Source organism: Falco punctatus, assembly GCF_963210335.1.
Source record: "Falco punctatus genome assembly, chromosome: 2".
Taxonomy (NCBI): Eukaryota; Metazoa; Chordata; class Aves; order Falconiformes; family Falconidae; genus Falco; species Falco punctatus.
In genome coordinates, this window is record NC_137581.1 from 12935242 (window position 1) to 12950972 (window position 15731).

Here is a 15731-nt window from a genome sequence, read left to right on the forward strand (position 1 = left end):
GTAAGGAAGAGACCTTTGCCTTGCTTGCAGAATAAGATATTGGTTCAGAAAAAAACAGCGCAAACAAAACAAACCAACAAACACCAAAAAAATGCCAGAGGCAACAACAAAAATCAAGTTGATTCCTAAAGTTCCCCTCCTAAACCCTAAGTGGGAACCTGCATATGAGTTTAACACCAGAACTCTGCGAAACACCAATGGGACAGGAGGGAAACACACCTCTGGAAAATATGCCAATTACAGCATACGCATAGGGCTTGAGGACACCTATTTTTTGTACCAATGTCTTAAAATACTAACCTGGCTCACTCCTATAAATAACACAACCAAAATGCAGTAAGTAATGATAAAGTCACATGTCCAGCACATTCTTTGTGAATATTCCTTCCCTGCCAGTAAAAGTAGCTGCTTCACTGCTTGCAAAGGTGTGCCAGTTACTCAGACGCTAACTGGTATGAGTGGCTCACACCCCTTCTTCTGTTTCAAACTGAATGTTTTGTTTCAATAGTCACTGAACTGACACAGAAAACAGGTGATAAAATGCACCACTCAGTGATACAGTTTCAGACACAGAGGTCATCAATGAGAAAAACACTGCAAAGGGCAAATTTCCATTTCCTCACTTCCTGTTTTTTTTAAAGTTTCTCATTATGTATGTTCCTAGAAATTAATCAAGGTGAAAACTGCACATTAATGATGACTAGTGGCAAATACAAGCTTGGAAGCTTCAGATGCTAAGAGAGCAGGATCCAAGTGGTTCAAATTTACAGCAGGGCCACAAATAGAAGCACCTGCAGCACTGGGGCACTGCTCTTGGAAGTATAATATCACAGAGGTTTTGAGCACTCCCCACTCAAACTCAAGCTGAGAACTCTCCCCCCTCAATACTTTCAATGCTCCTGTTCTGTTCAGAGAAGGAAAAAGAAATACTGAAAAACCTTCTGGGTCACATCAGAGCAGAGGGAGACAAACCAGTGCTTGTTCCACATGAATATGAGTTTGTCCTAGCTAATACTGGCTAACTGGACTAGGAAATCCAGCTGCTGCCCACATCAGGCTCTCCCATTTACAGCAGCTCTCTGTGGATCTGTGATAAAGCTAAGTAGTCCTCTTAGTCCTTATCTGCATACACCTGAAGAGTACTCAGAAGTTCCTCATACACCCCTCTCTGGGCAAGCAGTGGAAAGCACGGCTGGCATCTGACCAAACCTGGGCCTTGCAGAAGGAGCTGGACGCCGTGTGCTGGCTTCCACTCCGCCACGGGGCTGCAACCAGCTCTGCTGCTGTAAATTAAGTTTTAGCATCCTAACACCATCTCACCCAGGGCAGGAAACCTACAGTGCTTGGCATGCACATGCCCATAACAGGCAACCTCTCTTCCAAAGAGCTTACATGGACAGACAAAGGAGTAGTATCTCCAGCAAGCAGTGACTCGATCTTAATTCTTCACAGTGAAATAGAAAATCAGAACAGCATTATACTATTTAGACAAGTACAAAGTAAACTACCTATAGCATACCTGAGATGCATCCTTACCCCTTCTGAACACCCTCTTTTTTAGGCACACACAGGACCAACAATTACTAGATTCCAGAAGTACATGGAACTCACAGTTTTTCTAAACATCTGAAGATCCCACTTTAGCATCCGCTTGACCTGTTACAATATGGGGGGGGGGGAAGCCATAAACAAGCATGCTTTTGAAGTAAAGAAAAGCACCAACTGCCAGGCTTCCTCCGGCATTCAGAGGAGGCAGGCAGTTACATAATATAATAATGTACCCTCTCCATTCAAAACGGCCAGCAATGTCAGAGCTTAACGACAGCTTAAAGAGAAGTCATTTCAGCAAACAAATCCTTGTGCATGTGTGTGACAGACCTAAAACAGCCCCCCATGCCACTTGCCTGAACGAAAAAGATTCACTTCTGTTGCCAAGCAAAGTCGGGTCTCAGTCTGACTTCAATATTCCAAGGGAGGAAAATGTCATTTTTTAAAAGTTGATCCTTCTAAGTAGCATCCTGAGCTGAATATATAGTACATGTTTTCCCATGAGCCATAAAGAGAATGTCCTCTATTTTGACCGTGAACAAGCTTTTCTAGGAATGCAAATTTTGCTCTCAATAGTTACACAATGCACTACAGTGTCACAAGCACCGTTCATGCTCCATTAGTCATTCTTTTATTGTTTTTTTTAAACAGAAATTCACAAAAGGCCTACAGTGTGTGTAGAGCACTTGCTAAACAATAGGCTTATTGTTTAAAATATTTGCAAGATTCCGAGAATAGAAGGCCAACACCCAAAGACAAACCAATATGCAGCACGTAATTAATAACAGTGAACAGCCCACAGTACCATGCTTTCATGAGTCAAACAATCCAGAAGGTAAAAAACAGGAAGAACAGAAGCCATCAGAGCCTGAACCAATATCCTCTGATCAGCACATGGAAGGTAACAACAAAGTGATCTGTATTCATGAGAGAAGCAAAAGGGGGGTTTGGTTTCTAACAAGCTCCAGGCTATATGGGATGGTGCTCAGTTACAAGGAGGGAAACAAGAAAAAAAACTTTTTTTTTTTTTCAAGAAGTTGTTAGACATCTGCGGGGAACTGACATTTTACCTCTGTTTCACCAGCTAAATTTCAGCCCATACCTAGAGTCCAAAATCAGTTACTATCTCCCGAAAGCAGGCTGATAATCTAGTACTTTGGTCTGATTCCAGTTCCTAATGGAAATGTTTGGCTTATGAAATCCATCCCTAGCACAAGCACCTTTTCTTGCAGCATCAGGAGTTTGGGCAGTGAGCGAGTTGTAAGGCAAACAACCCACCTCCTCCAGGTGAGACACGACAGAAAGGCAGCCCAGTCATTCTGGCTCTGCTCTAGGGCTTGGGGAAAAGGTTTGACAGTTTTCCCACAGATGCTGTGCACGTTTGGGCCTGTTCTCCAAACCTTCGGGGTTTCCAATCACCAGGACAGACCCTTAGCACTGAAAATAAATTAAGACTCTAAGGTGAAGCGTGGTTCAAAACACAACCCTGCTTACCGTCCACATAAATAAGGTTGCCTGTTAAAACAGTGCTCCCACCCGCTCATCTCTCTGCCTTCCTACACATTAGGTTATTGCTATGCCTTTCAGGATCTTTGGCATGGTTCAGAAAGAGCTAGAGTCTTTGTTTTCAAATATAAAATGCTGAAGAAGGCAGGACTGAACTAGAAGTAAAGAAGATCTGACCACCCCACGCAGAGAAAACAGTATATCTAGGTCAAGAAAACATGGCTGAGGGAGAGAAGTTCCAGCACCTGAGGCTTCAGATGGTTGAAGAAGTGCTGCACAGTGACAGAGACAGCCATTAGGAAGATCACTGATTGACGGGATGTCTGGCCATGACGAATCAGCACTGTGTCCTGACCTGCAGCTTCCTCCCCAAAACAGCCCAGGCAGCAGCCTGGGCAGACCACAGCCAAGGGGCTCTCCATGTAGCATGACTGCCTTCAGCAAAAAGGCAACTCAAGGATCCAAATGGAAGTGTTTCCTGGTGCTACATGATCTCCCGTGTCTCTTAGCTCTGCCTGTGGAAGAAGCCGATTCCAGGGCTCAGGACGTTTTGTGGCAGAGAAGTAAGAGACCTGGGTGGTACTGCTATCTCCTACATCAGAGCAAGCTCGGATTTACCACTGCACCCCACAGGAGAAAGAGGGCTGGCAACATCTAACAGTTTCCACAGGTACTTTGAATGCAGCCAAAAGTAATGATGGAAATCTTACATACAATTCAAAACCACTCTTGCAGTTTACCAGTATTTACGTTTACCATATAAACTTCCATCCCCTACCTTTGAAATACACTAAGCCAGAGAAAACAATACGAGTAAAATATTGTCAGGATTTTGATGCAAATTCAGACAGTCCCATGGTAAGTTGCAATAACAGTTCTAGAGTCCGAGAGCAAGGAGAAGCAGAAAAAATGGAAATCAACGCAGGATATGAAAACTTATGTTTGCTTGTTAATTTTATTTATATTTCTCTTTAGAAAAAAACTATTAACTTTATCAAGGAAAGAAACAGAAACAATACCTACATTACTAAGTATTCACCTTAGAACAGAAAGGGGAACTGGAAAAAAAACCCGATGTAACTTCTCTTTTGCTATACATATTCTGGCAGTGCCTTAATTTCTAGTTGTATATGAAGAACAAATTATGTAGTTTAACCAAACATATGCATACTTCCCACAGTTCATGTGTCGTCTCAATCTTTCCTTTGATTCCTATTTCCCTATTTAAAACACATAACACATATAGTTAATTGTTCTGATTTTCTTTCAAAAACACACACCACAACCCCCTCACCCCAATAAACCAAACACCCACAGGAATTTAAAATACCCACGATTTACTCATCAATGACATTATTTGTTCCATCCTGGAACAAGAAGGGGGGAAAATATGTAAATACAACCAATCTGGAGAGTCTTACATCACCTAGCAAAACTGACGTGGTATAACACCTTAATAAGCTTTCACAGACACTGAGCACCTGCATGATCTGCCGGACTTGACTCAAAAAGGGACCGGGAACACCTCTATTCTGTTGGCAGCCAGCCCCTGCATGAAACTGGCCCCCAGCAAAATCTCAAGGCTAAAGTAAATGAAGTGTTCAATAACTCGGGGGCTTTATTTCCAGAAATTCAAGCTAAGACAACACAGGATGTTTTCCGAAACACTGAGCACCTCTATCTTGTCACAACTTCCAGAGTGCCCAGCATCTTTGAAGACTGTGGTCCATCAAAGTCCCCAGGTTCAACACTCATACCTGGACCAGGCTTCCCCACAAACTCAGTCCTGTCTGTTGGCCAAATACAAAGCCCAGTTTCCAAAGTGCTCGGCAGCCATTGATTTCTATATGGCCCAGGTTTGTCCAAGGGCTCTGCACATTCATTCACCCCACTGGCCAGCTGTAGGATACATGTTGAAAACAAACATCTTTCAAATTCTTCCATCTTACAATGATATGAGGCACATTAAGCTCACAAGCTCCTCTGAAGATTTTCTGTACATCAGTTCTCAGGCATCCAAACTGAGGGCTAACCTCCTACAATCACCCACAGCGACTTCCTCCTGCCACTTCTGCTTCCTCACTCAGACATCAGTGTATACAAAAAAACAAAGTAACTCAAAGAGGAGGATGATCAATAGGTCTGAATGGTTTGGCTCCAAGTGTCTATGCTCCCACTTAGTCAACGGAAACCCAGACAATGGAGTGTGGATGAAAATTCAGCTCTCCCGGAGTGGACACTTCAACTGTATCACTTGCGGAATGTATTGACTCTGCTGAGGAAGTGTTACTTACCTACTTCATATCGAGATACGGCAATCTGAACTAGATCATGACCTGGGTTCCAGATTAGTGTCTTGGGACAGAGAAGTTTGTATTTTTGTTTTCAACTGAACGCAGCCTTTTGTGGACACCAAAGAAAGCACAGGGAAAGAAGGAAATGCAAAAATGAGAGAATATAAGGTATTTCTAACTTGAGAGAAGCCTCGTCCAAGAGAATCTGCACATATTCATGACATCTTTCTCATCTAGGTATTCCCTTATGTTGAAAAAGGAACAAGCTTTTTCTGTAATGGAAAAAAACTGACACTGTGTCCCTTCCCATCTCCGTCTTTGTTGAAATACAAAACTTCTTGTAAGTTATTACTTCCACACCTCTGTCAAACATGGCTAAAGTTGTCCAAATGTTACAAAAACTATTAGCGGACAAACTAGACAGATATACACATCTTCATGAAGAAATTGAGTTTAGGAATCCAGACTACAAATCTCTGCTCTCTCCGCAGTTGCGAACAGATTTAGTTAGTATGTAAAAAAGAGGAATGCCACAAGAAATAACTATTTCCTTTTTTGTAGCGGAGAACAATCCAAGCTCAATGCACTTTTTGACCCTACCACAACAATGGGGAGGGAGTTCTGTGTAGGTGGTCACATCTGAGTTACTCACTGTAGGCTCTCCTTACAGTCATTAGGGAGGGCTGAGATTACTCACTCCTCCCCACTGTCTACAAAAAGAAACGCAGAGACTAGCAGGGACCTGTATGAGTCCAGTGAGATAAGACAGATCTCATCCAGGGTGCCTGCATTTTTCTTCATGCAAGGCAAAAGCATGTGGAATCTAGAATCAGAATATGTTTTAGCAAAAAAAAGGGATTAAAGATGTCCCTCCATGGTGCTGAAGGCAGCACTGATCAGCAGAAGCTGTACCCCAGCAGATGCAGATGGTAGCAAGGGGCAGGCCAAGACTGCTCTGCTGGCAAAAGCCCTGAGCACATCCACAAAGTCCCATCACACTCTTCTCACCCTGGCATTTAGTGACCATTCTGGTAGCGTGCTTCTTCACCTTTAAGGAAAAAGACTTGGGAAGCACTCTCTCATGAGGTGTGGAGGCTCATTTTCAGCGCTGAAGTGGAATGTCCATTCTTAGACTGAGGACACAACCTGAATTTTCAAGAACAGCCTACTCCAAGTCAATTTGGGTAAAATGCAAGATGAAAATTCCACATTTTTCATTTCTTTATCAGAGGTGTTCTACTTACAAATGAGATGCTGATCAGTTTTGATTTGTTAAAGTATCCCATCTGCTGCTTAAACCAATCTCTACTCTGATGACTGATTTTGACAGTCATCCTTCAGCAGCTCATCTCCGGTACTACAGGTTTCAGTGACCTGCCCCTACCTTCACCATCTGCTTTCCACAACAGCCACACAGCCCCTATAATCTTCCACATGTAACCAATTTATTCACTGGCTCCAGCTCCTTCATGGGCAGATTTAGCTGAAACAGTTGATGAGGCTAGTCCTACTACCTATTTGTGCAATTTTTCTCATCAAGACGACCACCATCTTATAGTAAAGATACCCAATGAAATCAACAATAGAATTCATTAACACAGCAATAAAAATAGGAAAACTGCTTTACTTTCACTAAAGGCAGGAGGTATGAATGAGGCTGTGGTTCAGGAGCTCAGTAATTCAGACATTAGCGCTTTTTGTGCCACAGGAAATAAAAACAAACCACCACTTTGCTCACAAATCACTATGCGATGATCAGTTGTATATTCACTCCACCAGTTAACTTTTGTTCAGAGAAATATAGATGGATTAAACTTTAGCCCTGTCATTGCTCTTCATAGGCCATAAGCTTTGTAGTGAATTTTCAAGGCCTCAGGACTGAGGTTTGTTACTCTTGCTTTGCCTGAACTTTTCTTGGCCTGCTTGTAGCTTTGTTTTACTTGATTTAGTTGTGACTGCAATTTCTGTAATTGGCCAGGTGTCTGTATCTACTTTGTTTTATTTTTATTTGTGTGTGGTACAACCACAGTTTAGCGCTGGGAGCAGTAACAAGGAGTTATTCTATAAAGAATGAGATATTCACCATTAACATAATGACTTTGTATAGAGAAATACAACAGCCTGGTACAATAGCAGAGGCCTGCAGAAGTGGAGACACAGGATGTGGCATAGAAGAGTACAGGCACAGGATGAGAAGAGATGAGGCACAGGCTTCACACTGGAGACCACAGCTATAAACAACTCACCAATGGCCAGTTAAAGAAAAGCAGACCTGGAGCTGGACAAAACTGGTTTTAGGGGTAACAAAGAAAAGGAAATAGTGCCTAATACTCATAAAAGCAACCATACATAGCAAAAAACAGATGTAATGTGGAACTGCAGATCAATGAAGAAAGAGATAGCTGTAAAGTTGTTTTACATAACATACTGAAACAATCTTTTGGCAAAACCCAAACAGAAGGAAGTTTACGGAATGTGGAAAAAGGGACAGGCCATTTGGAAAGAATATAGGAACACTGTTAGAACATGCAAGGAGATGATGAGGAAGGCTAAGGTCCATTTGGAATTAAATCTGGCAAGGGAGGTCAGGGACAACAAGGGCTTCTTCAAATACATCAGCAGTACAAGGATGATTAGGCAAAACATGGGCCCACTGCTGAATGAGGTGGGTGCCCTGGTGACAAAGGACACTGAGAAGGCAGAGTTACTGAATGCCTTGTTTGCTTCAGGCTTCACTGCCCAGGCCGACCCTCAGGTTTCCCAGACCCTGGAGGCAAAAGGGAAAGTCTGCAGAAAGGAAGACTTTCCCTTGGTCAAGGAGGATCCCGTTAGAGATCACTTAAGCAAACCTGACACCCACAAATCCAAGGGCCCTGATAGGATGTGCCCCTGAGGGAGCTGGCAGATGTTATTGCCAAGTCACCCTCCATCATCTTTGGAAGGTCATGGAGGACAGGAGAGGTGCCTGAGGACTGGAGGAAAGCCAATGTCACTTCAGTCTTCAAAAAGGGTGAGGAGGAGCCAGGAAACTACAGGCCGGTCAGCCTCACCCCCATCCCTGGAAAGGTGATGGAACAGCTCATCCTGGAGGTCATCTCAAAGCATGTGGAGGAAAAGAAGGTCATCTGGAGCAGTCAACATTCACCAAGAGGAAATCATGCCTGACCAACCTGACAGCCTTCTATGATGGAATGACTGGCTGGGCAGATGATTGGAGAGCAGTGGATGTTGTCTACCTTGACCTCAGCAAGGCTTCTGACAAAGTCTCCCATAACACCCCCACAGGCAGGCTCAGGCAGTGTGGGTTAAATGAGTGAACAGTGAGGTGGACTGAGAAGTGGCCGAATGGCAGAGCTCACAGGGCTGCGATCAGCAGTGCAGAGTCAAACTGAAGGCCTGTAGCTCACAGTGCTCCCCAGGGGTCACTGCTGGATCCAGTCCTGTTCCACTGATTCATCAATGACCTGGATGAAGGGACAGAGTGTACCCTCAGCAAGGCTGCTGATGTTACAAAACTGGGAGGAGTGGCTGGTTCACCAGAAGGCCACACTGCCATTCAGCAAAACCTGGGCAGATAGGAACTTCATGAAATTCAAAGGCAAGTGTAAGGTCCTGCACGTGGGAAGGAATGACCCCGTGTACCAGTACAGGCTAGGGGTTGACAGGCTGACCTGCTGGAAGGCAGCTCTGTGGAAAAGTACCTAGGAATTCTGGTGGGCAGCAAGTTGCCCATGAGGCAGCAGTGTGCCCTTGTGGCCAAGATGGCCAGTGGGATCCTGGGGTGCCTCAGGAGGAGCATGGCCAGCAGGTGAAGGGAGGTGACCATGACCCTTCCCTTCTACTCTGCCCTGGTGAGGCTGCACCTGGAGTGCTGTGTCCAGTTCTGGGCTCCCAGTTCCAGAGAGACAGGGAGCTACTGGGGAGGGACCAGTGGAGGCTACAGAGATGATGAGGGGACTGGAACATCTCCCTTTTGAGGAAAGGCTGAGAGAGCTGGGCCTGTTCAGCCTGGAGAAGTCTGAGAGGAGATCTTATCAACATCTACAAATATCTTAAGGGTGAGTATCAAGAGGACGGGGCCAGGCTCTTTTCAGTGGTGCCCAGTGACAGGCCAAGGGGCAATGGGCACAAACTGCAACGCAACAAGTTCCATCTGAGTATGAGGAAGAACTTCATTACCTTGAGGGTGACGGAGCCCTGGAACAGGCTGCCCAGAGAGGCTGGGGAGTCTCCTTCTCTGAAGACATGCAAAACCTGCCTGGACATGACTCTGTGCAACCCGCTCTGGGTGACCCTGCTTTAGCAGAGAGTTGGTCTAGATGATCTCCAGAGGTCCCTTCTGACCCTGACCATTCTGTGACTCTGTGATCCCAGGTGGATCCTACAGTAAGGAAAGAAGAAATCATCAACATGAACCTCATAATTCCCCCAGCAAAGGACTACTGATGCTGACAACTCACTGTAACACCCACCACTGCCAGAACAAAACCAGTAACCTTGGGACCCACAGGAGTAGGGGAGGGGTGAGCATAACACCAGGAAGTGGGGTAGAAACTAAGAACTGTACATACGGCAGTTTTAACTGCATTAGTATTATTCCTTTTCTGTAATCACTGCATCTGGACTAATAATGATTAACCTCTCAAAATGTCAGCTACACTAACAATAAATTCTTTTCTATATAAAGATATGCTGCCTTTTTGCCTGTGAACAAGATTTTAAGTTTAACACTTTGTACCGCCATGTAGTCTGATTGTATCACAGTAAATAAATCCAGATAAAAATGCTGTTTTATTCTAAACAGGTGTTGCCCATCCTCCCAGAGGAAAAAAAAACAAACCAAAAAAAACCCATAAACGTGTGTTTTCTAACTAGTTCAGCAGAAATATGATCACATACCCACACCTGACCCAGATCAAATTCGAATCATTGCATGACCTAACATCAATGGTTCTGGAGCCATGGCCAGAAGACTACAAAAAGGCTAGATCTGTAAAGTGGGAGCATTTGTACAGAGCTAACAAAATGACTAGAACATCACCTTGAAGGCATTATGGACTCAAAACCTGCTAACACTTCCTCTTCATTAAGTATATCGGGGTTTAGAAAGCAATGGAAAAGAATTCGTGGAGCAGGCAGGCAAGAGAGAAGCAAGGAAAAGAGGTACCTTGAAATTACTGGAAAATTACTGACTGAGAACGTTGTCTGGCAAAAGAAACCACAGATGGTAGGAAACGGAAAAATAAGTACTCAAAAAGTTCCACTGATATTTTGTTGTTGTTTTTCACTGATTTTTTTCTTCAATTAGTTCCCAGTTACTGGGGCTATAAAAGAGCCAGATGTTTTTTAGTTAAAAATGAAGACAGGCACAATTACTGTGACAACGTCTCTTCTGTATTCTCACTTCCCTGGGTTATCCCAAACACCTCTACAAACTACGCACTTCATTATCTTGCTGTCACCCTCTTCTTCATGGTGGAATGGGCTTCCCATGGACAAATAACAAGGCCACTTTTTTCATGTCCCATTTTACAACTACAGCTTGTATGTAACACCTTACAATGACCTCTGGAAGGTTCTGATGCATTTCTAACGTATGCTTGCTGGGTTTTTTCCTCAGCTAAGCTTTCTGGTATCATAAGCCCTTTGGCATATGGATCAGGTCTCTTTTTATAATGGCCGATACCCTCAGCACTGAAAAACCAGTAACAGTAAAGCAGGTAATCAGGAAAAGATTCATGAAAAAGCAGCTGTGGACTATCGATTCTGCTGAGCCATTCAAGAGGTGTTACGACTTTTCCAAATGCACGTTTTGTCTTTGTACATGAGCTATAAAAGAATTAGTAAAGGAAGGGAGATGATAAAACATCAAAAATAGATAACAAAATACGTGTGAGATGGGTGTTAACCTATAACTGAAGTCATAGCAGGAGTACCAACACGTAACAGATAGAAACTGTGTAATTAGACATCGTCAGGTCACCCTCAGTCCTAAAATACAAGTTCCGCAATTGGGTTTCTGCGGTAAATAGCCTGTAGTTAAAGAACTATGTGTACAACCCAAAACTGTCTAGCAAATAGACTGTTAGTCAGCATAACATTACTATCTCCCTTCAGCAAAGGCAGTGCTTGATGGGACCCAAGAGAGTCATGTTCTGAGCCTAGCTTTACTCCTCACCAGCTGTCAGATCTTGCCTCATCTTTCCACAGCAGTTTTTCATCTCATCCTTAGACTTTCTTGCTCTTCGCCCAATCTCTCAGCAAGGAGTCTCAGCACTCAACTGCACATCCAAGAGCTTAGTAAAATTACCCGCCAGGCATTAGTAGTCCTGGCTTAGGCACATCTAAATAGTTGGTCCCTGGCTCTTCAACCCAGAAATCATCACCTTCACCCAGAAATCATCACCTTCTGTACCTGGATAGTAGCTAGAGCTGTGGCACCTCAAATTCCTGTGAGGCCTTTAAACAGCAATATAACTTTAATCACAATACAGGAAACAGGAAAATGTCAATTGTATTTTATATTCTCAAATGGAAAATATAAATAAAAAACAAACACATACACTTTTATGAACGGTCAGAACCAGGACAAAGAGGTGTGTGCGCCTGACTGAGGAAAACTTCTAAGACTGAAGGTCTCACACTCCAAGAGAAATAGGAATGGTTTCTGCTGAACGCAGAAGCAGAAACGTGCATGCCAAAGATGGCTGCTAAAAACAATTCCCAAGTCCTTCAAAGGTAATGGTTTCTCTTCACAAGTGTGCTGCATAAATTAAAAGCTCTGAAGTCTTCTTGACTGAATGTTATTTCATTATTTTCTGCCCCAAATCCTCAGACTCTAACAAAAGATTCTCCTCACTTTACAAACTTATGTGCAGGCAAAAATGCTCTTTATCTTCACAATATACAGTACATGAAAAAGCTATCTCAGAATGGACTTCAGTTGCAAATAAGTGTTATAAATTAATCACATGTTAAAATTAATGATAATGAGCCTGTCTGGAGTTGCTAATTGCTTCTAGGCATAGTGTTAAGTTTCTCAAATGCAAAAACCAGTTCATTATCAACACTCAGCCAGCAACATACTTGCCTTTAATGGTAACAACTCGAGAAACCCTGCTTCACACATATAAGAAATCAAATGCAAGAAGTGCTCTCAAAGCTGATGAGGAAAATGACAGCTACTCACATTTCACTGAACACCAGAACTGGCAAAAATCTTCCCTTTCAAATTCTAACTTCAATGACTCATCACAAAACAACTCAATCAGCAAAGCTCACACATCTGGTAGCAATGTGGTGCTAGTAAGCCCTCCTCAGCCAACAACTTACAGACACAACTCCTTCCAGCATCACTCTCACCCATGGGGAAAGAATTCCTTCAATGGAGCCTTAAATCAGACCAGGTACTGACAGCAGCTTATTTGAGACGAAGGGAGGAGTTCATACCTCACGGAGCTATTGCTTCAACAGACCTTACTGCACTGATTTACACAGAGTTTGTATTTTCAGAGTTATCCCTGCAAACATAAAGACAAGGAGCATGATTATTCTCATATGCTTCAGTAAAAATGCAATGCACAGAAACCACTGCGTCTGCAGAGCTCTGTGGATGATAACCACCAGTAGAGAGGTGGCAACAAGCAACGAGAAAGTGGTAACATCAAACACTGCTACAGTCATGCTGGCAGGAAACATCTGCCCACTGCCTTATCTCTTTCTTTCATTTTATACCGAGGTTGAAATATCACTGACATCTCCTACAGCAGTTTCTTCGCAGTAAAATCACCTCCACACTTCTGCACAGGAAATACAAATTTACCTTCAACAGATCTAACAGAAAGCCACTTAGATATCTTACTAGACTGTTGTTCAGACTGGACCGCAATATGCTTTTTCAGGTAACATTTCAGAGGAATACAAAGAGATATACATTCATTCAGAAACTACAGCACACAATCAAGCTGACTGCATGACCAAAATGCCTAATCACTTTTAACAAAAAGTTAAAAAGATCTCAAGTTTGACATCACCTTTTTCCTAAAGTGATGTGTTCTGCTAAAATCATACATGGCTATGTCTGGCTTTCCTTTCATGAAATGAAAGATTACAGTAGAATTTTGTTGGCTGCTACTTAGAATTCCAAAGGTCTGAGGGTCCATATGCAACTTCAAATTTAAAAAACAAAAAAACCCCACCAACACCCAACCCACAACTCCACCTACAAATCCATTTTAAAGGTGGTCTTTGAAGAAGTCTCACTAAATAGCACAGCTGAAATGTGTCTGTCACTCACTCAGCCAGGATCCCCAGGCCATTTTATAGATGCAAAACCAGTCCATAACCCTGAGTAAAGCTTGCTTTTCTGGACATAACCATACTGTAGCTCATCAAACATTAGAATCAGTGTTTTACCTCACCCCCTTTTTCTGTCTCACGCGTTGTTCCTGACCTGACACAGCAGACACACAATCGCTCCTTGCAAACTGCTAGTTAAATACCACTGCAGCTCTTTATGAGTAGTTGGCTCTTGGTCATCTGTCTTCCAAGAGAACAGGATGCAAGGGGAAGGTCCATATTAAAAACTGAGCTCTGGAAAACACAGAGAGCTGCAGAGCCCAGTGCTGCGCCACCCAAACCTAGCACTGGGTGAGACGGCTTAGACTTGAAAAGCAAAAAAGCTGTTTCAGCACAACTACGAGGGCAGCTGAGTTAATGAGCTGTGATCTGCTCATTTGAAACTAACTCAGTATTTCCAATAAAGCTGGGGATTTTTTACCATGTGCAAACCACTGTACTGTGAGTCTCACAAATAACTTTTCAAACAATTTTCTAGTAGGGACAGAAAGCAGGTAACATTTGTTCAGTCGTTCCCATATCTTAACTCGTGAACCACAGGTATTGCACATGACTAAGGTCTATTAAAACATCACAGCAATGATCATTGCCATATCTCATGTGCATTATTAAGAAAAATAAACATATATGTTCTTTAAAGCACTTACTCATGTGAGCAACCTTACATGTAAGTAAACTCTATCAAGCATGTCTTTTTGAGGAGTTAGATCTTAAAGTATCTCTAGAAACGCACCACATACTTTTTCAAGCTGCAGTTGAGACAATTCAAATAACGCGTTGCTGTGTATATTTAATACTAGCACCTTTCCAGGTCTTCTAAATCTCGCATAAAACAATTCAGTCAACTACAACTCAGTCAGGCTTACATTGCTAGGTAACTGTGAATCTAGGATGACTGACCTTCTACTCATTTTTCCTGTTGTTCCTTTTAAATAAAACAGATTATAAAAACTGATGACAGCACCCTCACGATTCATTGTGCTCCTCACATCAGCCCCTAACCTTTTCTTTTTAAACAAAATCACTTGGTGAAAATGTGTCACATCTCTATAGTCACAGGTTAACAATTCAGTTCTTCAAGCTATTAGACAACAATCACAGCTATGAAAAGATGTATGTTTCAATGTATACAAATAGTCTCATTAGTTTCAGAGGTATTATTCTGATACATAAAATCAGACTGCAGTGCAACTTTAATAAAAAAGATATCTTAAAATAAATTGCATCTACAATTGGATCTACAGTCCAATTCATAGGAAAATTATTTATTTGTGCATAAGTATCACTAGATTTGCAGGGAAAGCTGGTAATAAACATTCTGAAGGCCATCAAGCATCTCTCATTACAAAAGCCTTATTTTATTTTCTTACAATTTTGCCCTAATCTTAACCATTTTAACTAAAAAGTTTCACAGCATACACCATCTCAGGATGAGGTGTTTTTTTTATTACTAACTGCAAATTAAAAACATCTATTTCCAACACCTGGCTAAATAAAAATATATTTTGTTTGGAATACGTAAAAAAAAATTGGCTAGCTTTCTTCTATGAGTTCTAGATGCTGGAGCAGAGACTTGAAATTCTGAAAGCTTTTGGATAAGCTTTTTTATAACCCAAGAAATCTGTTCAGGTCTGGGCTTCTTCATGGCTTGGAGGACACAGCCTTGTGCATGCTGAACAAAAAGATTTACTATCTCAACTTCCCATTTATCACCTCAACTTCCCAATGGTTCCATCTGTGCAGGGCATGCTGCTGAACAGGACTTTCCTTGTAGCCATTGGCTCCTCTGAGGAAAGCTCTCTTTTGTGTCCATAGGCCTGTGCCTCTTACAGTAACTGACCTCCAGATGCATCCAAGTTGCCTGAGTTGATGCAGAAGGAAAAAAACAGTACTTTGGGTCAGTTAGGTAAGGGGGAAAGAGGCCTGTAGGCATCTGGCAGGGCTCAGGTAAACTGCACAAGGAAACCCGAGTGCAAACTGGATACTGCCTGTCTGGGAAGCAGCTCTGTGGCAAAGGCCTTGCGG

The 15731-nt window shown here is 42.6% G+C and overlaps 1 protein-coding gene across 6 annotated transcripts in view; it reads right to left on the reverse strand.

The window, feature by feature from the left end:
• MTMR2 (myotubularin related protein 2) overlaps positions 1-15731 on the reverse strand; it is a 70499-nt gene that overhangs the window by 48351 nt on the left and 6417 nt on the right. The window contains exons 2-3 of one of the 6 annotated variants that reach the window (XM_080376980.1): positions 12798-12868; positions 9528-9729 (exon numbers count right to left, since the gene is read on the reverse strand). The exons of 2 other annotated variants lie outside the window; for them this stretch is intronic. In XM_080376980.1, the coding sequence (XP_080233106.1) occupies positions 9528-9595 (68 nt within the window). In that variant the 5' untranslated portion in view covers positions 9596-9729; positions 12798-12868. Of the gene's footprint in view, positions 1-1904; positions 8459-9527; positions 9730-12797; positions 12869-15731 lie in introns of those variants that run through there. 3 more of the 6 variants (XM_080376983.1, XM_080376981.1, XM_080376984.1) reach the window with 3 other exon arrangements.